Here is a 22319-nt window from a genome sequence, read left to right on the forward strand (position 1 = left end):
TCACCCCACAGAGCCTAGTGAGAGAGAAAGAAATGGCAGAGTATTAGCTTGCTGACCACACTGATTAGTCTTTTGGGGATTCTAGAACTTACTGGAGAGAACCTGATAGATTAATAAAATTAAATAAATAAGTAAATAAATCTTGAGAGTAAATCTCCTTCATAGCAGATGGGCTGGAGTCGGAGAAATAGTAGCCTTTAACTTTAGAGAGGACAGAATTGCTCTGCTATGGCAAATTACTCAAATGTTCTTCTAGAAAACCTGACTTAAGATTACTTCAGCAAAAGGGGAAATTTCTTGTCTTAAGGAACTAAAATATCCAGAGGCCAGGCTTTAGATGTGGCTTGACTCAGGCATTCAGTGTCCCAAGGATCCTGCCTCTTCCCGTCATCTACCTCTACTTTGCTCCACATTGGCTTCACTCTCCACAGCATGAGATTGTTTCCAAAAATCCTGGGTCTGTAGCTTTTCAGGCTTAAATTCAGGGAAAAAGACAGCATCTGTTTCCTGAACATCCTACCCATGTCTTGGATTCACTATGGGCCATCTGGGATCATTTGTCCAACCTCTGTAGCCAGAGGGGTCGACCGACCTGAACCAATCACTGTGGCTAAGGGAGGATTCTACATGCCAGTCGACCAGACCTGGGTCACTTGCCCACTCCCAGAGACCAATTGGAACCTATTGACCGAGGAGAGGAGGGAAGGGAGAGGTGGTTTCCCAAAGACTGTTTCAGTACTACCACCAGAAGGTGAGGGAATGGATGCTGGAGAGGAAAACAGCAAACAGCCTTGATATACAGTTACATGGAGAAGGGAATTCTTCTGGTCAGTAGGAAAGTCCGATCAAAAGATTTTATAAAATCCATGGCCTCTGAGATAAACCTCAAAGGGTGGGTGAGGAGAGGGAAGGGGAAAGGCTTTGGGTTTTTTGTTTTGTTTTGTTTTAGTGTTGTTGTTTCATTTTTGTTTTTTTAGTAAACTCTACCCCCAATGTGGGGCTCAAACTCACGACCTCATGATTAAGAGTCACCATCATATGCTCTACTGACTGAACCAGCCAGGCACCCCAGAATTGTTTATTTCTTCAAATATCTATTGTCATTCTTTTTTTTTTTTAATTTTTAAATGTTTATTTATTTTTGAGAAACAGGGGAAGAGTGCCGGCAGGGGAGGCACAGAGAGAGAGGGAGACAGAAGATCGGAAGCAGGCTCTGCACTGACAGCAGTGAGCCCAATGTGGGGCTTGAACTCACGAACAATGAGATCATAACCTGAGCTGAAGTCAGATGCTTAATAGACTGAGCCACCCAGGCGCCCCTGTATTGTCATTCTCCTTAACTGTAAATTCCCCAGGGAGGAACAATCTGTCTTGTCAACTGCTTTATGCCCTGTGCCTGGCACAAAGGAAGTACTCAATCAACCATCATTGAAGTAAATGAATACAGGAAATGCCTCAAGTCAACATGCAGATTTGAGAGTACCTGACTGGGATGAGCCATGCTGTTGGACTAAAAGAGTTCATTTCAAACACTGTTTTGTTTTTTTTTTTTTTAGCAACAGAATGAAATCTTACCTGGAATATGTGAAATAGAAGCAAGCAGCTGCTGTGATGGGAGCAGGGCTGGAGCCTCAAGCACTGTCCTCTCCACAGGCCCTCAGCTGCCCTGCACCCCACCCCGGGGAGCTTGTGCTCTCCCTCTCTGGAAGGGTTTGAAAACCCCTGCAAGAGGTGGAGGAATTGAAGACGTCTGGAAAGGAAGTGGAGCTCACATCCTGCCTGAGAATCTGAATTCCATGTGACTGAAGATTTTACAAAAGGAGTGGGATAGCTAGAGTTGTATTTTAGAGATCATAATCCGGCAGCCTCTTTCATAAATCAGTTGGAGGAGGTTGTGACGGGTCAGGGAAGCCAGTTGACACTGTGCGTGAATAGGAATGGAGAAGCAAGGGCCAACAGTTTTGTGGATTGATTTATTTTTTAAATTAAATTCTTATTTGAAAACACACATACAGTTAGAAAAAAAAAACGAATGTACTCCTAATTTGACATTTTAAAATCATACAAAATATGGGGTGCCTGGATGTCCCAGTTGGTTAATGGTCTGACTCTTGATCTCAGCTCAGGTCTTGATCTCATAGCCTTGAGTTGAAGCCCTGAATTGGGCTCCCCACTGGGTGTGAGGCCTACTTAAAAATAAAATAAAATAAAGTAAAATAGAATAGAATACAATAGAATAAAATATAAAATAAAAATAATATAAAGTAAAAAATAAATGAATAAAAGCATGCCTTCCTCAGCATCAGAGAAAAACATTGAGACATTTAGTGCCATGGCGTACTGAGGCCTCACACTAGCTCATAAGAGACAACTGCTAAATTGCCTAGAATTGTGCATTTCAGGTGTTAAACACAGCTTTGATTAAAAATTAAATCTAAAACCTCACAAATAAATTCTATTAAAGCACAGGTGACAAATACTCAAAATTCATCACTTCCTCATTTCACTATTTTTCTATTATCTGTTGAGGTTATTTGTATCAATAGTATACACACACACACACACACACACACACACACACACACACACAGTGGAAATGCTATGTCTCTTCCTAAATTCCTGTGTTCCATCATGTCACATTTGAAATTGGGCATGGTGAGAGTAGTTACACAACAGAAACAGGTGAACACCATAAATCAGGGCTGGGTTTTTTTCTTTTCTCTCGGGGAGCTTTTGTTAAAAATTTACCAGCGTACTACTGGTTGGGTGCATAATCTTTCCAACTTTTTCCTTTACTTATGTCTGTGTCTCTGTCTCTCCAACTATGAAGTAGATATCTGGAGAAGGGGTTGTCAGTCACCTGGTGTTCAAATCATCCTCCTATTTCTGCATGGTCCCCTACTGTGGACAATATTGGTAGGCTGAGGCTCTACCCTCATTATGGCATCTGGAGAAGGTTATTCATCCTCTCTCACACTTCTTCACAGCTCAGGGATAAGCGCTTGGCCTAAGCCAACCAACTGGAATGCTCCCAACTGGACTTTGAATCTTGAACAAGTGAAAACAAGACCCAGGGAGAGTTCATGATATAATCATTGCACCTGCAGCCCATGGGGAGCAGGTGGCTGTGCCAACAGGGAAATCCTCATCAGCAGGTTCCAGTGGTGTCATTGGTGTAGCTCAGTGCCACCTCAGCCACATGTTCCTACTTCCTGGCCTCTCTTGGTTCCCACCCTTTTCAAAGGAAAGGACAAGATGAGCCCAAAACATTTTGTAGTGTTAGGAAGTAAAAAAGTGCTCAAAGAACGATGGAGACATGTCAAAAGGACCCAGAAATCATCTTAAAGAAATGCCCACTGACCAAACCTGGGACATGTTTCAGCATCAAAATGAATAATAATACTAATGGATTACAACCTACTGACTGAAACAGAAAATGATATAAATAATTCATATGTAAAGGAATGTAAGAAAAGAAAGCACCCCTTCACAGTAGCATGCCTACTAATAATACATGTAGATGCAATAATGGAAGTAGAAAGATTACGTTGGCAATTATTACATATTGTTGACTCACAGAGTATTTGTCAATGGATACTAAGCCTGGTAGATGGAGGTTTGATGGGGAACAGGATTATCAGAGTAGTTTCAAAGTATATCCCCAGAAAATAACTCATTAATTACAAAAGTGAACAATGGAGACTTTACAGTGGAGAACACTGACAGACACCACTGTGACCAGGTGATCAAGGTTAGCGTCATCAATAGTGAGACAGGCTGATACCATGTACCTCCTGATGTGATACACTGAGAAGAACACAGCACAGTCTTCTTTGTGTAGTATTCCAGCCAATAGTTATGAATCTAGACATGAGGAAACACAAGATGCATCCAGGTTGAGGGGCATCCTAAGGAACCAAAGGCCTGTTCCCCCCTTTTTTAAAGATTTCATTTTGGGGGTGCCTGAGTGACTCAGTTGGTTAAGCATCTGACTCTTGGTTTTGGCTCAGGTCATGATCTCATGGTTTGTGGGTTCGAGCCCTGCGTTAGTCTCCATACTGACAATGCCACAGCCTTCTTGGGATTCTCTCTTTCCCTCCCCTACCTCTCTCTCTGCCCTTCCCCCACTTGCACATGCGTGCTCTCTCTTTCTCAAAAATAAAGACACTTGTGGCACCTGGTGGCTCAGTTGGTTAAGCAACTAACTCTTGATTTTAGCTCAGGTCATGATCTTGTGGTTCATGAGTTTGAGCCCCATGGTGGTCTCCATGCTAACGGCACAGAGCATGCTTGGGATTTTCTCTCTCTGCCCCTCTCCTACTCTCTCTTTCTTAAAATAAATAAATAAGCATTTTTAAAAATTTTGTTTTTAAGTAATCTCTACACTCAATGTGGGGCTCAAATTTACAACCCTGAGGTCAAGAGTTGCATGCTCTACCAAATGAGGCTGAGCCAGTCAAGAGCCCCCAAAGGTCTGTACTCTTTATCCATTTTTTATTTATTTAATGTTTATTTATTTTTGAGAGAGACAGAGTGCAAGCTGGGGAGGGGCAGAGAGAGGGAGACACAGAATCTGAAACAGGCTCCAGGCTCTGAGCTGTCAGCACAGAGCCCCACATGGGGCTTGAACCCACGAACCATGAGATCATGACCTGAGCTGAAGTTGGCAGCTTACCTGACTGAGCCACCCAAGTGCCCCAGGTCTGTACTCTTTAAAATTGTCAAGGTCATGCAATATATGGAAAGAGTGCAGAAATGTTCCAGATTAAAGTAAATCAAAGAGATACAATAAGAAAATGTAATGCATGATTCCGGATTTGGATTCTGGGCTAGAAAGGAAAAGAAGACATTGGGCAGCTGGTCAAACTTGAATGCCCTCTGTGGATTGGATGGTCACGTTCTATCAATGTTAATTTCCTGATTGGGAGGGTTGCACAAAGGTTATAGAACAGAGTACTTGTTTGGTGATATATTTAAGGGGGAAATGGCATCAGGTCTGCAACTTTGTCTGAGATCAGAAAAGAAGTAATGATAATGAGGGGGAGGGGTAATGACAAATGTTAACAATTGCAGAATCTGATTTTAGGAAGTAAGAGAGTCCTTTGTACTCTTCCTGCAACTTTTCTGTATATTTGCGATTATTACAAAATAAATTATATTTTTAAAATAAGGTCAAGAACTCTTTCAGAAGAATAAAGTTCTTCCTTTTAGCCTACAAACATGCTTAAATCTCTTCTGAACAAAGCAAAACCAAACCAAAACAAAATAACGAAGCTAGCAGCTACTTGCTGTTGCCACTTGCTCCCTGCTGGGCATCAGGATGTTGAGGAAATACCACTGAGCCTGGTGTCAGGAAGCCTCTGTTGGAGGCTGGCTCAACACTCCCTAACTATGTGACTTTGACTAAGTCATTTGACCTCTCTGAGCCTCAGTTTCTTCATGAGGTAACAATAGTAGCTCTTGCAGAGCTGCCATGGAGATCAAGGGAGAGAAGGGATATGAAAGCAGGTTATAAATTATACTGTGTTTGACAAATACTAACTGTAGGTGGTCCCTCACTTTAACCCCTGGTGATACAGGAGTATTGCCTTCACACCTGCTAGAATGCATCTCCTTCTAGGAGCTCAGCCTGCCCTCTGCAGGACTACACATAACTGATCACAGCCTTCATCTGTTGAAGTATGACTTTCTTGCCCTCTTTAGGCCTCTTCTTCTCAACTCTGCCTGGCCACTCTGCCTGCCTATCCAGGACAGATGATCACTCAGATCTGTTCCTGGTCTTTTCCTCTTCATCTGCTTGTTCATTCTGGAATGTCTCATCTATTCCCATGCTTTTGGGGGCACCTCTGTTTCTATGCTGATGACACCCATACTCACACCTTTTGCACTGGCTTCTCCTGTCAGTATTCCATCTCCATCTGGGCATTCACTCAGGCATTTCAAATTCACCTTGGGCAACAATAACTGATTCTCATACTTTCTTCTCTTCCTATGTTCACTTTCTTATTTAAAACACTACGCTCCCGGGACGCCTGGGTGGCGCAGTCGGTTGAGCGTCCGACTTCAGCCAGGTCACGATCTCGCGGTCCGGGAGTTCGAGCCCCACGTCAGGCTCTGGGCTGACGGCTCAGAGCCTGGAGCCTGTTTCCGATTCTGTGTCTCCCTCTCTCTCTGCCCCTCCCCCGTTCATGCTCTGTCTCTCTCTGTCCCAAAAATAAACGTTGAAAAAAAAATAAAAAAAAAATAAAATAAAACACTATGCTCCCTCTAAATACTTGGGCCAGAAATGCAGAAGTCAAGTATTGTTGTTGTCATTTGCTTATTGAACATCTACTATTTTCCAGGTACAAAGTACTTTGCATTCTTGATTCACTTTTTTTCCTTGAAAGAGCCCTCTAAAATAAACCCTACTTCATTCCATCTTACAAAGCTGAAATCTAGGGTTCAGAAAGCTTAAATAACTTTTTAGTTCAAGATTATACAGCTAATAAATAGTGGAACTATTTTTTTTATAATAGGATAGTCTGACTCCAAAGTCCATTCTGTTAATCTTAATCATTATACAACATTGACTTCTTCGTGAATTCTCATATATAATTTCATTGATTCCTTTTAATTTTGTCACTGAAATGTCTCTTGAATCAGTTCTTTCTTTGTTCCCTGATGCTATCTAGTTCAGACAAACATCTTGTACATACTTAAACATTTGTATATAGGCGGTACATTTTTCTATTTATAAATATGATATATACTGGCTGTAAGAAAATTCATCACAGATCTAGGTAGTAGAAGTTTCCCAACCCCAACTTCTAAAGATAACCACAATTAAGGTGTAGTATGCATTCCTCATTTTTTTCTATGTATATAGAAGCATATTTCTTTTTTAAATGCAATCACATCATATTGAAACTCACCTTTCTTATTTCATGTATCAGCACATACAGATCTACTTTGTTGTTCTTTTTAAAAACGATTTTTTATTTAAAAAAATTAATGTTTACTTATTTTTGAGAGGGGGGAGGAAGGGGCAGAGAGAGGGAGACAGAGGATCTGAAGCAGACTCTGCACTGACAGCAGAGAGCCTGATATGGGGCCCAAAGTCATGAACCATACAATCATGACCTTAGTTAGCTGAAGTCTGTTGCTTAACCGACTGAGCCAGCCAGGCACCCCATGTTCTTCTTTTTTTATTAGGTAAAATAGACACATATTTTATACAAAGTTAAAAAGGCACAAAAGTGTGTATTTTGAAAAATAAGTCTCCCTTCACCCTTGTTCCTCTTCGTCACCTATCAGAATTGATGTCACTAGTTTCTTGGGAGCATTCGGAGGCCTCATTCCTCTGAATAGCAGCATAGCTGTCCATTGTATGGATGTGCCAAGCCCATACACCAAATTACTTTGGTGTTTCGTTAGAGGGGCATTTAGATCGTCTCCAGTGCTATTACCCATTAGGATCTAAATTCCATGTCAATGTTATCAGTTACTTATAACTCTTAACTTTTGTTGGCAATAAAGTGTTCCAGATTGTATAGGTGCACCATAATTCATTCATCATTTCTCTACTGATGAGAATGTAGGCTTAAATACAGTTTGCTCTGCTCCTAGGGTACCTGTCCTATTAAATACTTCTGCCATTTACCGGCAGTATAGTTTCTTACGTACTCCTCCAGTGCGCTGTGAGCTCCTCAAAAGCAGGGGAAATTGTTCATGTTCATCTTTGTATCCTCATAGCCTAAGCACCGAATTTGGTCCAGAGTACACGCTTTCCACGTTTAGGTACAATAATAATTGAATCGCCCGCCCGGAGTCCTGGAACCGAGTGTGAGGAGACGAAGCGAAGGCAAAGCCGTGCCCTTTTAAGCTGTCCCAGCCTCAGAGGTCCGGAACTTTCGTTAGATGTTTCATTGTTTCTCAGGGAGGATTTTAGCCTCCGAGCGTGCCCCGCACAAGCATGGTTGTTACGCACCGGAAGTAGCTTGTTATTTTGCGGGAGTCAGTTCTTCCGCGGGGCGGAAAAGGCAATTAAGCATGTGTTCCTATCTTTTCCAGTCCCCTTTCCTTGCAGGACCCTATGAGCAAGCTGTGGCGGCGCGGGAGCACCTCTGGGGCTATGGAAGCCCCTGAACCGGGTAGGCGCGGGTCGGTAAAGCAAGTTAGGCGTTCTCAGAAAAGGAGTCCCTTTTTTTGCTCTTCCGAGCCTCCGGGGTACTTAGCCACAGGTGGGAAGGAGAAAGGCGGAGGTGTTGTTATGGTAACAGCGTGTACCGCGGGAAGAGTGGGCCCCTTCGGGGGTATTGGGTTCTTCAAGGCTTTCCCTGCCCGGCTGTTGTGGTCCACTGTTGACAGGCTTTCCTTACGCAGGGGAAGCACTGGAATTGAGTCTGGCGGGTGCCCACGGCCATGGAGTGCACAAGAAAAAGCACAAGAAGCACAAGAAAAAACACAAGAAGAAACACCATCAGGAAGAGGAGGCTGGGCCGACGCAGCCGTCACCTGCCAAGCCCCAGCTTAAACTCAAAATCAAGCTGGGTGGGCAGGTCCTGGGCACCAAGAGGTGAGGCCAAGAAAGCCAAGGTTTTACTTGAGGAACTTTAGGAGCAAGCAGAGGTAGAAGAAGCTCTCTGGGCTTTCCAATAGAAGAGAATGGACACTGATTTCAGGGCTGAGGTTAAGGTAGCGAGAACCCAAGAGGGTGCAGAGAAGGACTGGAAAAGGCTACCAAGCAGGAGGAGACAACTGCTCAGCTTACACAGTGGTTGCTTTTCTGCAGTGTTCCTACTTTCACTGTGATACCTGAAGGTCCTCGATCACCCTCTCCCCTTATGGTTGTGGACAATGAAGAGGAACCTATGGAAGGAGTCCCCCTTGAGCAGTACCGTGCCTGGCTGGGTGAGAAGGATCTGGAGGTGGGGAAACTGGGTTTCTCATTATACCTGATTAAAGGAGGAGGGTTGGTTCTGAGGATGGTGAGAATTTTGAGTGTCCCAGTATTAACTTGACTAAATTAGGGTTCCCCATCTGAACAATTTTACTTTTAGCTTTCCAACTTTGCTTTCCAGATGAAGACAGTAATCTGTCCCCCTCCCCACTTCGGGACCTGTCGGGGGGCTTAGGGGGTCAAGAGGAAGAGGAGGAACAGAGGTGGCTGGATGCCCTGGAAAAGGGAGAGCTGGATGACAATGGAGATCTCAAGAAGGAGATCAACGAAAGGCTGCTCACTGCTCGACAGGTAAGTCGGTTCATTCTTTATTCACTTGCTAAACATATATTGAGAATTTCTCATGTCCCAAGAATGTTACTAGGCAGTGGGGATATCGATGGTGAAAAAAAGACAGAAAAGGTTTCTGTTCTCATGGAGTGGTATTCATGTGTGTGTACGTGTGTGTGTGTGTGTGTGTGTGTGTGTGTGTGTGTGTGTGTTGGGGGGAGAGGGGTAAGTAAATAAATAATTTTGAAGAGCACGGTTTATAACAAAGATAGGGTGATGAAATAGAAAGTGGTGGAGAAGAAATGTTAGATAGTGTAGTCAGGGAAGACCTCTCTGAAGAAAGTACATTTCCAATACCAGGGGAGCTTTTCAGGCAGAGACCAGCAGGTGCAAAGACCCTGAGAGTGGAACATGCCTAATACTGGTCAAGGAGAAAAATAAGTGTGACTAAGCCATGAAAGTATTGTTTGCAGGAAAGTGATACATTTGATTTATATTTTGGTAGATTACTTTGGCTTCTTCGTGGAGGTAAGGAGTAGAAGCAACATCTGCCAGGAAGTTGTAGGAATCAGGTGAAAGATGGGGTGGTGGCTTGAACCCAGGCGAAATTGTGGAGAAGGAGGAAATCAGATGGATTCTGGATCTATTTTGGAAATAGACACCTGTTAGGAGTCAGGGAAGGGGTAGCAAAGGAGTCAAGGGTAACCCTGAGTTTTGGGCTTGAGCAGTTATCCAATTGATGCTCTCCACTGAGATGAAAAGATTTAAAACAGCAACAAAACAAAACAAAACCACCCTGGAGAGGTGGTAAACAAAGTTTGGGGGCAGGCAGGAAATATTACTAATGCTTTTCTTGAGAGTCAAGGGTCGAAAGACGAAAGTCTGGGGATCTGGGAGGAGGCAGTACTAAAAGGCACCTGGAGAGGTGCTCATTCCACTTCTTCTCTCAAGTCCAGCACTCCTCAAAGACCCTGCTTTCCCTGCCTTCGTTTGTTCAGAACTCCTCTCTCTGACACCCCTCGGTCTGTCTCTCCCCAGCGAGCTCTGCTCCAGAAGGCGCGGAGTCAGCCTTCTCCGATGCTGCCACTGCCCGTGGCTGGGGGCTGCCCTGCCCCGGCACTCACCGAGGAGATGCTGCTGAAGCGCGAGGAGAGGGCGAGGAAGAGACGGCTGCAGGCGGCTCGGCGGGCGGAGGAGCACAAGAACCAGACTATTGAGCGCCTCACTAAGACTGCGGCGCCCAGCGGACGGGGAGGCCGAGGGGCAGCGAGGGGCGAGCGGCGGGGCGGGCGGGCCGTGGCCCCAGCCCCCATGGTGCGCTACAGCAGCGGGGCACAGGGTTCCACCCTTTCCTTCCCACCCGGCGTTCCCGCCCCCGCGCCAGTGTCTCAGCGGCCATCCCCATCTGGCCCTCCTCCTCGATGCTCTGTCCCAGGCTGCCCTCACCCGCGCCGCTACGCCTGCTCCCGCACGGGCCAGGCGCTCTGCAGCCTTCAGTGCTACCGTATCAACCTGCAGATGCGGCTTGGAGGGCCCGAGGGCCCCGGATCTCCCCTTTTGGCTACTTAAGGTCCTTACTTAACCCGGACTCTGTGCCCTCTCCCCTGCCCCCATTTTCATTATTTTCCCCACCCTATTAAATTTCATCCGGTGCCTCAACTTGTACAGAATTGGGGGAATGGGGTATGGGCAGGTCAATTCCCCGCACACACGATGCCCTCACGGGAGCTTGCATCAAGCCCCGGGAAACGACCACTAGGCCTAAAGAAGACTGACCGATCTGCCCCCCAAACTTGGGCGGACTTTTGGGACCCCCCCCTCCCCCGCCTCTTCAACGGAGTTACCTGGCTTGGTTGGGCCTTCGGCGTCATCCCGAAAATAGCGCTCAAGCCAATCAGCAGAAACTTTGCTTTTCTGGGCGGCCGTTCATTGGTTGATAACGCAGAGCCCGTTCTGTTGTCCATATTGGCTATTGTCGCTGTCAGTCAGGGCCGTGGGTCGAACCTTACCCCACTCTTTGTCTGTGTAAGCTCTTGTTGTCTGGGAGAGTGGCAGAGGCACTGCTGTAGATTGGTCACTGGGAGAAACCTCTGGTCCGTTGCTATTGGCCCGCCCACCGGCGGGCGTTGCTGATTGGTAGGACCGAGCAATCTGGGTCCTAGTTGGCAGCGCTCTCCCCGGATGGAAGCTCCGGCCGCGGAGTGATGGTGGCGGCAGAGAAGATGGGCCGGGCAGGGACCATGGCAGAGGTGGCAGGGGCGGGGCGCCTGGCAATAGAGGAGGCTGTGGTCTACATGGGGCTGTAGGTGGAGGCATGGCTCAGGCCAGCAGCGGGAACGGCAGCGAGGAAGCCTGGGGGGCACTTCGGGTGCCGCAACAGCAGGTATCCCAACTGTTCCAAAAGCCTATCACGACAGCCATTTATTTCTCTTTTCCCTTTCCTTGTCCCTTCCTTTTGCGGGGTTGGGGAGGAACTCACGTAGCCAAAGGTACTGTGAAGTTCCTAAACATGTCCCTTCTACTCTTTGTCTAAACTTTGTAACGTAGATGCAGTTGACTTTGCCTGCAGCTTCTTAGACTCCATCCCATGGCTGCAGTGGAAGCTTGCAGTGGCTCTCCAGTGACCAGAGACATAGTGAGGCCCAGGGAAGCTCTCTCTGTCTTGCAACAGTTATTTGTGATGTTTTTCTGTGTGCCTGTTGTCACAACAGAGTCGGGCAGCGTCTTCTCTTGAGGGAGCAATTTGGAGAAGAGCTGGAACCCAGACTCACGCCCTGGATGCCATCGTTTATCATCCACAGCAGTCCCATCTGGTTGGGAGCATTGCTCTGGGTCTCATATGGCCCTTCCTATACCCTAGGAAGCCTGAGACCCAAGGGTGGAAAGACCCAGCTTGGGGGTGGGGAGGCAGGCCCCGGGAGGATAATGAAAGCATCTTAACATTGGAAATTACCTTAAACCCCTTACCTATTGTCTGAGACTTTGAGATGGCTCAGACTGCCCTCTGGCTTCTGCCCACTCTGTTAACAGAAAACACCCTGGGGAGCCAGCCTGAGTGTGAGAGGTCTCCTATATGCAGAACTGAAATCTGCCTCTTTGTATGTCCACACTGTGCATTTAGTTCTCTAGATAGATACTTGCTATTCCAAATGCCTTCATGGGCCTTCACGTCGACAGCCCTTCTGACATTTGAACACTCCTCCCTCCATCACTCTTCCCCTCCCCATAGGTCTCTGAGCTCAGCTTGGTTCACAGGGTGGGACTGTGTCTGTGCATGCAGCGGGGTGGGGGTGGACAGTGCCTGGGGCTGGAATCTCCCTTGGTTCTAAGTGCCTCCTTGCTCCCAGCTTCGAGAGCTGTGCCCAGGAGTGAACAACCAGCCCTACCTCTGTGAGAGTGGTCACTGCTGCGGGGAGACAGGCTGCTGCACCTACTACTATGAGCTCTGGTGTGAGTCTCCAAGGGGGCTATTCTCGGGTCCTTCTGCCCACCTGCCCTTGGGCCTCAAAATTCCAGTCTTCATGGACTTTTCTCTGCGTGGGAGGTATCTAAGACCCTCCCTCACCCCTTGCAGGGTTCTGGCTGCTCTGGACTGTCCTCATCCTCTTTAGCTGCTGTTGCGCCTTCCGTCATCGACGAGCTAAACTCCGGCTGCAGCAACAGCAGCGGCAGCGTGAGATCAACTTGTTGGCCTACCATGGGGCATGCCATGGGGCTGGCCCTGTCCCTTCCGGTTCACTGCTTGACCTTCGTGAGTGGCTTGAGGCTCTGGGCTCACTACCAGCGGCCCCTCCCAACCCAGAACCCTGAATCGTCCCCACATTCCCTTTTCAGACATTTCAAAGCACACTTTACCTAATAGCAAAGATACTACTACTACCCCCACTGCTGGTTGCCCCACCGACCATACCATTCTTTCCTGCAGGCCTTCTCAGCGCCTTCAAACCCCCTGCCTACGAGGATGTGGTTCACCGCCCTGGCACACCACCGCCTCCTTACACTGCAGCCTCAGGCTGCCCCTTGACTGCTTCCAGTGAACGTACCTGCTGCTCCTCTGCTTCTAGCTGCCCTACCCACTGCGAGGGAACAAATGTGGAAGGTGTTTCCTCCCACCAGAGTGCCCCCCCTCATCAAGAGGATGAGCCTGGGGCAGGGGTGAGCCCCGCCCCTACGCCCCCATCCTGCCGTTATCGCCGCCTGACTGGTGACTCAGGTATTGAGCTCTGCCCTTGTCCTGACTCCAGTGAGGGCGAGCCAATCAAGGAAGCTAGGGCTAGTGCCACTCCACCAGATTTGGAGGACCCTTGTGTGCTGCCCCTTGATCCTGTGCCCCAGGTCTCTCCTGTGGGGCTAGCTTCCAGTGAAGGGGACATCCCATAATCAGTTTGGGGAGGGTGGGTGGATTACTTGCCCACCAGAAACAGCCCTGGCCCCAACTCCTCTGAGTTCTCCTTGGCCTTTTCCTGCCTCCTCGAATCTGCCTGAAAGGGGTGGAATCCTGAGGAGAGTGGCTGTGTTTGGGGGACTGTGCTAGCTCTACCCCCTGAAACATACACAGAAGCCTTTGATCTCATTAAAGAGATGTGAACCAGCTGCTTGTGAATTTGGGTGGACTGGTGCTGAACTTCTGCATCGCACTTGACCTGACTGGATTTGAGGGGACAGGTAATAGCCACGTTTCCCAACCTCCTCTGAAGAAAAGCAGGCAGCTCTAAGGTCTGGACTGAGCTAAGACTTCTTGGTGAGGCAAAATTGGCAAAAGCAATGGAGTTTGGCATGGTTTTCCAATTTATTTAGAAAAATAGACTCTGAATTCACATTCACCCCGGGGCTATGTGGGATGACAGTAAGGAGACACCTGAGATGAGCTGAGGAAAGTTTGAAGCGCTAGTATCTGAGGGCTGGGGGCAGAAGCTAGGGACCTGGTCCCTTTAGTCCAGAGTGGGGGCCTGGCTCCCCTCTCACCCTTTCCCTTCAGTAGTCTTCAGCCATGGCCAGTAGGACAAGGCTGGTCCAGCCTTGGAAAGGGCGGCAGCCCATACCCCTCCCATCCCGGTCACTATACTGCTCCCAAAGGAAACCTGTGGCCTGGTACTGCCGCCACACATTGCCTACCACATTGGCACGGAGCTCACTGTGGAGCTTGGCAGCCCGGGCCCGGTGGGGACCCTCCAGATGACCATAGTGGTAGAGAGCCCCTAAGGCTAGGTAGTTAACATTGAGCCACACAGCACCCCGCCAGTAGGGAGGATCATGCTCTGAATTGCGCTGGCCATAAAAGGGGCTGGAGGCTGCGAGGGAGCGCAAACCAAAGGGGCTCCAGAGATGGCGGCTGTCAGCTAGAACATCCAGCAGGGGCCCGAGGCGGGATGAGTTGGGGTCCAGCAGCCGCAGCAGCATGGGAAAAAGACTGACGTAGCCCAAGGCATCCACATACTGTAAGCGAGGGTGGGGCCGCCCCACTACCCGCACCAGCCCCTGGGGGGGCCGAGGCTTCAGCTGCACTGCTTTTGTGTGGTTTCCAAAGTCTGCAAAGACTCCTAGCTCTGGGGCCCAGTGCAGCTCATCCAGGCTCTCCTCTGCCTCCAGTGAGGCAGCCAGTGGGCCCAGCTCTGCAGCCGCCTCAGCCTCTCCCAGCTGTTCTGCCAGCCGCACCAGCACACGGGCACCCAGTGCCACCCAGCACCGCAGGTCAAGGTGCCGCTCACTGGCTGAGGGGTGTGAAGCTCGGGGATAGTCATCCAGCCCTGAAGGCAGTGTCTTAGGGTTCAACAGGGTTGGCAAAGCGGGGTCCCGGCCCCGCCAGCGGTAAGATAGTGGCACTGGCCCTGCCTGGCTCTTGTAGAGCCAGGAGAACCAGGCATGCAGACGGGGGAAGGCCCTGCGGAGGAAGGCAAAGTCAGCAGGGTCACCACCCTCTAGCATGTGGGCTACAGGCAAAAGCAGGGTTGGGGGGTTGGCATGGGCTGCCCGTTGCACCAGGAATTCTGGGGGCACCCGGGCTCGGGCCTCATCTCCCAGTACCTGCTCTCGTCCAATCCAGCCATCAGCATTGAGCAGCCCCAACCAGTGGCCCAGGGCTTCCCGGGTAAGGCGGGGATCCCACCGCTGTACCACCAGCTGGTGAAAGCCCTCATCCCAGAGGAAGCCTCGTGGGAAGAATGATCGGGAGGGCACTGCTGTGAAAAGAGGGACAGGTGGAAAGAGAGCTGGGTCCACCTTCTGCTCAGACCCCTCAACCCCCATGTCTGCCAACACCAGACCCTGTCCATAGAAGTAGCCAATTCCACCAAGGAGGCCACTGAGGGCAGCCTGACCCAAAACCTGCTCCTCAGAGCTCAGCCCCTTCTTCTTCAGCTGAAAGGTCTTCTCAAAGCGCTCTCTAAAGGCTTCAGCATGGCTCTCCAGGGCCTGGGTGAGCAGGCTGCCTGCCAACTGTGCCAGGGCTTGTCTTTCTCCTGCCCGGGCACTACCCGATTCAAACACCAACTCCACAGAAAAGGGGACTTTCAGTGTCACCTGTTGTATCAAGAATTGCCCTTGTCCCTGTCCTTGCCCACTTGGGCCTCTCTCCTCCCACTTCAGAGATGCTGGCAAGCCGAGGTAGCGTTCAGGGGAAGCCCCTGGGGGCCGATGCTGAAACCAGCTTCTTAGGCGACTCTTCACCATCTCTGTTAGCAAGGGAAGTCCTGGGTTGGAGGACCAGAAGACATTGTAGCTTGAAGGGAAGAAGATAAATTGGAAATATTACTCAGGAGAAAATGGTGGGGATTATAGAGAAATAAGAGGTGATCAGGAGAGTCAAGATGGGAGGGTCTTGGCAATGCAGGGGACTTGGAGCCTGGTGAGAAGGCAACTAACTGGTGGAAAGAAGGTAGAGTGGGGGAGATAGATATCAGGCTAAGTCAGCATCCATACCATCCCTACCATCACCCCACACTCTCTTCCCCGTTACCTGCTATACTTGGGGGCAGTATCCCCTGGATGGGTTGGTGGCATAAGTGTAAAGCGGAAGTCACCAAGTTCACTGGAGTGTCCACTGATGAACTTCAACTGCCCTTTGGCCCCAACCTCTGGTACTAGGACTTCCTTGCCATCTGTCACCACATAGAAGAACAGGGACACCAAAGGCAGGGCAGAGGTATCCGAGGCCTGTGTGACCAAGGAGGACAGAAAAACATAGCATTAGGTTAGTAGTCTCTCCTGAAAATCCAGCCTTACTCAAAGGGACGCCATGCAGGAGCAACATGGTAAACATATATCTGCAGTGTTGAGGGTCAATGAGCGTAAGTACCTAGTGAGATGAGGTATAGAGATTTGCACAGGGTTCTCTGGGAAACAGTGTTTTTGTGTTGCGTACTATGCTAAGAACTCTACACATCATTTTCTTTTATTCCTACAATCCTATGAGTAAAGTGCTATTTGTATCTCCATTTTGCAGACACAGAAACCACAGATTATGGATAGTAAATAGAGATGGTCTATACAGGCAAGTGTTTAAGGCAGGCAGCCAGATTCAGAGCCCCTGCTGTTAACCTTCACAACATACTGAGTTTGCTGGCAGCAAAGAAAGGGTGGAGGGAGTCTGGGCTGGGGGAAGGGTGTCCTGAGGCCCTGACCTGAGGCTCTACAGTCACTCTCCAGCTCCAGTCCCCTCCGTGCTGACCCCCAGGCCTCTTGACGAACTCAGTCGTGAGTCTTAGGGCCCCATCCTGGATGTGTTGCCGCCCGAAGGAGAGACCGTCGTGGAACTCCCAGCCATAGGGACCCACGCCGTCCCCCTGCTCACACGTGTGCCTGAGCTTAGGGGTCCCTGCGGTGGCGCCTTGCTGCGCCCACATCAGTCCTGGGGGTAGAATGGCCACGTAAGTCAAAGAGAGAGCAGGGGACCTGTCCCTCTGGGTCTCCGAGAACTTCACGATCATTCATCCTCATAACTCTTCTGAACCATCCCTCCCCACTGTTGTTCTGGCGTGAAGCTGGGGCGCCCAGATTAAGAGTCCGCCTGCCTGCCCTCCCGCCCCGAGGCCCAGTTACCGGTGAGGAGCGGCTTCGGACTGCGAGTCTTCATGCCAAAGTAGACGTGAGGGCGGTAGGTGCCCCAGAAGAGGTCCGGGGCCACGGCGGGGCTGGAAGAGTCGGGAGGCAGTGCCGAGGGCGCGGAGTGCAGTGTGACCGCCCGCCGCACACGGTGCCACGCCAGCAGCCAGAATCCTGACAGGCCCAGGGCCAGAGACAGGACCACAACGCCCAGAGCCGCTCTCCCGACAGCGCCACGGGCCGCGCCGCCCCGTCGTGCGGGGCCGCCCCGAACCACCCTTTCAGCTATCCGCGCTCCTTCTGCCGGGGTTCCACGGCGCCGCCGCTCGCCCCGAGCCATCCTGGCACGGACGTCGGCGTCGCAGTGCTCGGAGAGGCGGCAATGGAGCCCAGGTCCTGCCTTGCTTCCCCGGCTTCCGCGCTGCGCCCGGAGACCACAGACCTGTCACCCGCGTCTGCCGGTCCGCGCCTCTCGCTCCGTTTCCGTCTCCCGCCGGAAGTCCCGCCCCGCCACGTCAGATTAAGTCTCAAAGTCCGGAACCGCCTTCACCGGCGTGGTTTAGGGCTAGCTGTACCCTGGGTTAACGTTTCTTTGGCGTCCTTGCGGATTTCACAGGCTAGTAGATACAAGTAATCTCACGTTGGCTTTTTTTGTTTTGTTTTTCAAATGACTATATATTAACAACCTGAGACGCCATCCCGAGTGGTTGACATTTAACCGCCCCCTAACCCGCCCCAGGCAGGTGGGTGAAAACTGGCCTAGAAAATTCAAGTAACTTGGCCCCGGCCACAGAGCCAGGAAGTGGCTAGCGTAGAGCCGAAGTGTATCTAAAACAGACTGGATCGTTTTGCCCACGCTCATGCCTTCTTTCCAACTTAAGTGGAGTGTGCGGGAGTGGACCCAAAAGGAAGCGTGAAATCTTTTTTTTTTTTTTTTTAATGTTTGTTTACTTTTGAGAGAGAAAGAGAGAGAGCGCGCGAGAGCATGAGAGACAAAGGGGCAGAGAGAGAGGGAGACACAGAATCAGAAGCAGGTGCCAGGCTCTGAGCTGTCAGCACAGAGCTGGATGTGGAGCTTGAACTCTGGAACTGTGAGATCATGACCAGAGCTGAAGTGGGACACTTATCCAACTGAGGCATCCAGGGGCCCTGTTCCAGCAGTCTTCAAGCAACCTGTAACTTTAGACAAATCAGATATCCACTCAGTCCAGGATTCCTTATCTAGATGAACCCTAATAGGACCAGAATGGTGGTGCATGCACTTCGAGAATGCATTTCCCCCGCTTTTCTACAAACCAGGAAGTGAAGCAGCTTAGAAGGATAGCTTATATTCAGGTCAGGAAAGGCTGTAGGAAGGAGGCAACATTTGCACCTTAGCATAAAAGGTGTTTTCATAGGGGCACCTGGGTAGCTCGGTCAGTTAAGCTCCTGACATCTGCTCAGGTCTGATCTCAGGGTTCCTGGGTTTGAGCCCTGCATCATGCTCTGTGCTGACAGCTCAGAGCTTGGAGCCTGCTTCCGGTTCTATGTCTCTGTCTCTCTCTGACCCTCCCCTGCTCACACTCTGTCTCTCTCTCAAACACTAAAAAAACTTTTTAAAAGGTATTTTCACAAAGTACAAGTCCCTATCATCCTTTAAAACACCCTACTCGACATCATTATGCTACTCTAGCTACTATCACACCTCCCATCCAAACTCATTATATAAAGCTAGTACTTTATGCTACATATATCCGCTTTCAATTTTGCTATAATATGGTATCTGGCACTACCCTCCACTGGTAGACTTTTTGCTCTTTCAACAATCACGTTCTGACCAAACCTAATGGTCACTCATGTCTTTCTCTTCCTTGCTACCATTGCATCTAATTCACATGTCTACTGTAGCACTTATTACATACCTGGGTTTCATTATTCATCTTTGTATCCCAGTACTAATCACAGTTACAGTACTAATCGCACACGGTAGATGGTAAATATTTGTAAACTCGACAAATGTTAATTGCACACTATGTATCAGGCACTATGCAAAGTGCTGGGGACACAGAAAAAACAGCCCCAACCTCAAGTCCACAGTGCCGGCATTCAATCTATGTTTACAACAATGTCTGAACCATGCCCATTTTTACAGATGAGGAGAGAGGTAAAGTCTCGGCAGACAGAAGAGCCAGCTAGCCACTGAGCTGGGGAACTCAAATCTAGGCTGTCAGTATCCTTTTGGCTATAGCATAAGGCCTCTTAGATAACACATATGCTCCGGGTAATGTTTTAGGCACTTACAATAGCAACTCATTTAATCCTCTCAACAGTCCTAGAAGATAGGTACTACTACCCCAATTTTACTAATGAGGAAACAGGAACTGAGAGACTAAGTAATTTTTCCACAGTCACAGAACTACTTAGGGGCAAAGCTAAGATTTCAACCTTAGGAATTCTGGCTCTTTACTACACCATACTGCCTCCTGGTAGGTTTTTGGTTTGTTTTTTGGTAGTTTCTTTTTTAAAGGGGGAGGGGAAAAAAACAGCCCTTGAAGATAGCACCCTTTCAAGCAGAGAAGCAGTGTAGTAATGCTATAGCAAAGTCATGGAAAATGTATTTGGCAAAGTACACAGCAGCCAGTGTCTAGAGATCCTTGATTGTCTAAGGATTCTGAAGTTCTCTAAACCAGTAGCCATCAACCATCTTTTCCTACAACCCGTGATAAGAAACAATTCTATTCTGCAACCAAGTACCTGCAGATATGCACACATAAACATACTTCATGTTTTATATATATATTCATGATTGTGCTGAAAACTTAAATTTCTTAAAAGAGTACTTCCCATTCTCCATGCCATGCACTCTGATACTTTTTATTCTATTTTACTTTGTTTTTGAAAGGCTGATTTAACCCTCTAAATCGATTTCATGATCCATACTAATGAGTTGGTAACCTAGTATGAAAAACGCATTGGGCACAGTGTGAAACAAGTAGTGAGACATAAAAACAGTGATGTGGTTTGAAAGATAAAAGTAAGCAGCAGCAAAAACGGTCAGAAAAAAAGGAGATTGGGTGGGAGAATACAATGATACAGGAAAGTGAATGGGATTGGAGAAAACATTTCAGAAGCTTTTGTTTAAAAAAGAATATTTTGAATTTACTAACTGGATATGCAGGGAAAAAGAGAGGGCAGAAGCAGAGATAATGCTGCGGTTTCCAGCCCAGGTGGCTGAGAAGATGAAGCAGATGAAGGAATGGAGAAGTCAGGGGGAGAGGCAAGTACATGTATATGTAAGATTATCAATTCTATTTTGGACACAGAGTTTGGTGGGGCTTGGAGGAAATCGGTAGTAGGTAACCTGACCATAGCACAGTCGTTGAGATTAGAGCCAAACAGAAATGTAGGATTTAACCCCAGAGTTCAAGTTATGACAGGATGAAATGCTCAGACATACAGAAGAAAATGAAGGATGAGAGTACAATTTTATGGTTAAAAGAAAAAAAACCCATGAGGAAGAGAACTTCCACAAGGGAGTGAATTAAAAGTGGCAGATGCTACTGAGATGGAACTATGAGGACCGAGAAAAACAGCACTGGATTTGGCTAATAAGAGCAAGAGGTACCTTGAGTGAGTGGTGGGAAAAGCCATATTCAAAAAGCAGGGAGTGATGGTAAGAAAATGAAATAAATTCAAGTTTGTGCAGATCCCTCTCCAATCATGTCTCGTTTCAGAAACGTTGGTTGGATCAGTAGTCACAGGGCTCGCTCTTTTTTTCTTTTTGGCGCTCCATGGCCCTCCAGATGGTGATTCGAGTGACGAAGTCTCTCAAACTCTTAGGTAAGTGTCCTAACAATCCCAAGCTAAAATCTGCTTGTTGATCTCTTCTGCACTGTCAGCGCCCGGTACCAGCGCCTGGCTTGTCCCCGCTCCCCGCCGCAGCCCTAGTCTGGATGTGGGAGGCGAAGGCTGTGAGCATTTCCTGGGCGGTGAGGTGGGTACCGCGCATAATCAGGCGATGCCCGTCTCCTGGGGAAGAAACAAACGAGTCAGGCACGGCGAGGGCGGCGAGCCCCGGACTGAGGACGCGCGGGCTGCCTGGCGCCCCTTCCGCCCGCCTCCCCACCCCAGCCCACCGAACAGCACGTCCACGCAGGGCTCGGAGCCGTCGTGCCTCACGTCCACAATCACCGAGCAGTTGAGATTGGTGGAACGGACCTTCTCGCTGCTGACCGCCTGGAGGAAGGTCCTGCGGTGGGAAAACAGCTTGAGGGTCCGGCCGAGAGGGCTAGACCCCCTAGACCCCCAGCGGGAGGAAGGCGCGCCCGTTCCCGTCCCCACTTCCTAGTACCTCGTCGACTCCACATTCTTCTCGAAGGGGCAGAATTGAACCCGAACCTGCTTCACAGACCGGAGCCCGAGCCGAGCCAAGGACGCCGCCATGGTGACCTCCGCACCGGAAGGCCTCGTGCGGGCGGAAGTGTCCGTTACCGTCGCTCTCCCCTCCCTGCCCCCGGCTTCTTCAGGGTGCGGGTCTCTGATTCTCCAGTAGCCGAGCTAGCGTTCCGGGTGCTTGGGGCCCTGGGCTCCCCACCCCGAGAGGAGGAAGGCCAGCGGGGAGGTGGTTTCGATACAGGGTATGGAGGGCCCCAAAGTAAGCGGTCAGTAAATACCTATCATTAATAGTCCTCTTGTACCACGGCGAAAACAATAAATAATGCAAAAGCCTTGCACTTGGCTGCGATAATTAGTCCGTCTTTTGCGGTCTTTCCCTTTCCGTATGTTGCTGTGCCAGATCTAAGTTAACACCATGTCAAGCGCTGGTCCCTTCGGTGAGGACACTGCCATGGCAGGGATTATACAGCTACCAGGGAGGTAAAGCCTCCTCAAGTAACTGAAGATCAAACACATTGAACTCTGAGTAAACAAAGTTTAAATGTGAAGGACCTTTAGCCTAATATTCAGTGACTTAAAATAGAAGGGGCCCTGGGTGGGTCAGCACGTCTGACTTTGGCTCGGGTCATGATCTCACAGTTCGTGAGTTCGAGCCCCACGTCAGGCCCCGTGCTGACAGCTCGGAGCCTGGAGC

The 22319-nt window shown here is 49.1% G+C and overlaps 4 protein-coding genes across 5 annotated transcripts; 2 read left to right on the forward strand and 2 right to left on the reverse strand.

Annotated features, from left to right (window-relative positions):
• Nucleotides 1-7997: 7997 nt before the first annotated feature.
• On the forward strand, nucleotides 7998-10870 carry INO80B (INO80 complex subunit B). The gene is made up of 5 exons (XM_047068580.1): nucleotides 7998-8132; nucleotides 8365-8557; nucleotides 8774-8892; nucleotides 9063-9232; nucleotides 10250-10870. The coding sequence occupies exons 1-5, from the start codon at nucleotides 8075-8077 to the stop codon at nucleotides 10778-10780; spliced, it is 1071 nt and encodes a 356-aa protein (XP_046924536.1). The 5' UTR covers nucleotides 7998-8074; the 3' UTR covers nucleotides 10781-10870.
• A 494-nt stretch (nucleotides 10871-11364) lies between these two features.
• On the forward strand, nucleotides 11365-13802 carry WBP1 (WW domain binding protein 1). 2 transcript variants are annotated; one of them, XM_047068581.1, is made up of 5 exons: nucleotides 11503-11594; nucleotides 11759-11846; nucleotides 12559-12661; nucleotides 12786-12962; nucleotides 13137-13802. In XM_047068581.1, the coding sequence occupies exons 2-5, from the start codon at nucleotides 11799-11801 to the stop codon at nucleotides 13589-13591; spliced, it is 783 nt and encodes a 260-aa protein (XP_046924537.1). In that variant the 5' UTR covers nucleotides 11503-11594; nucleotides 11759-11798; the 3' UTR covers nucleotides 13592-13802. The 2 variants fall into 2 exon arrangements, with proteins under 2 accessions (XP_046924538.1, XP_046924537.1); XM_047068582.1 differs by lacking the exon at nucleotides 11759-11846 and having other exon boundaries at nucleotides 11365-11594.
• A 174-nt stretch (nucleotides 13803-13976) lies between these two features.
• Nucleotides 13977-18219, reverse strand: MOGS (mannosyl-oligosaccharide glucosidase). Its single transcript, XM_047068579.1, has 4 exons — nucleotides 17249-18219; nucleotides 16831-17057; nucleotides 16167-16363; nucleotides 13977-15929 (listed from the first exon to the last, which is right to left on the reverse strand). The coding sequence occupies exons 1-4, from the start codon at nucleotides 17589-17591 to the stop codon at nucleotides 14186-14188; spliced, it is 2511 nt and encodes an 836-aa protein (XP_046924535.1). The 5' UTR covers nucleotides 17592-18219; the 3' UTR covers nucleotides 13977-14185.
• Nucleotides 18220-19212: 993 nt separating this feature from the next.
• On the reverse strand, nucleotides 19213-22306 carry MRPL53 (mitochondrial ribosomal protein L53). Its single transcript, XM_047068072.1, has 3 exons — nucleotides 21582-22306; nucleotides 21367-21479; nucleotides 19213-21259 (listed from the first exon to the last, which is right to left on the reverse strand). The coding sequence occupies exons 1-3, from the start codon at nucleotides 21671-21673 to the stop codon at nucleotides 21126-21128; spliced, it is 339 nt and encodes a 112-aa protein (XP_046924028.1). The 5' UTR covers nucleotides 21674-22306; the 3' UTR covers nucleotides 19213-21125.
• Between the last annotated feature and the right edge of the window lie 13 nt (nucleotides 22307-22319).

Source organism: Lynx rufus, unplaced genomic scaffold (assembly GCF_022079265.1).
Source record: "Lynx rufus isolate CCGP_SWC_20201006 ecotype Redwood Valley unplaced genomic scaffold, mLynRuf1.p SCAF_8, whole genome shotgun sequence".
In the NCBI taxonomy this organism is placed as follows: domain Eukaryota; kingdom Metazoa; phylum Chordata; class Mammalia; order Carnivora; family Felidae; genus Lynx; species Lynx rufus.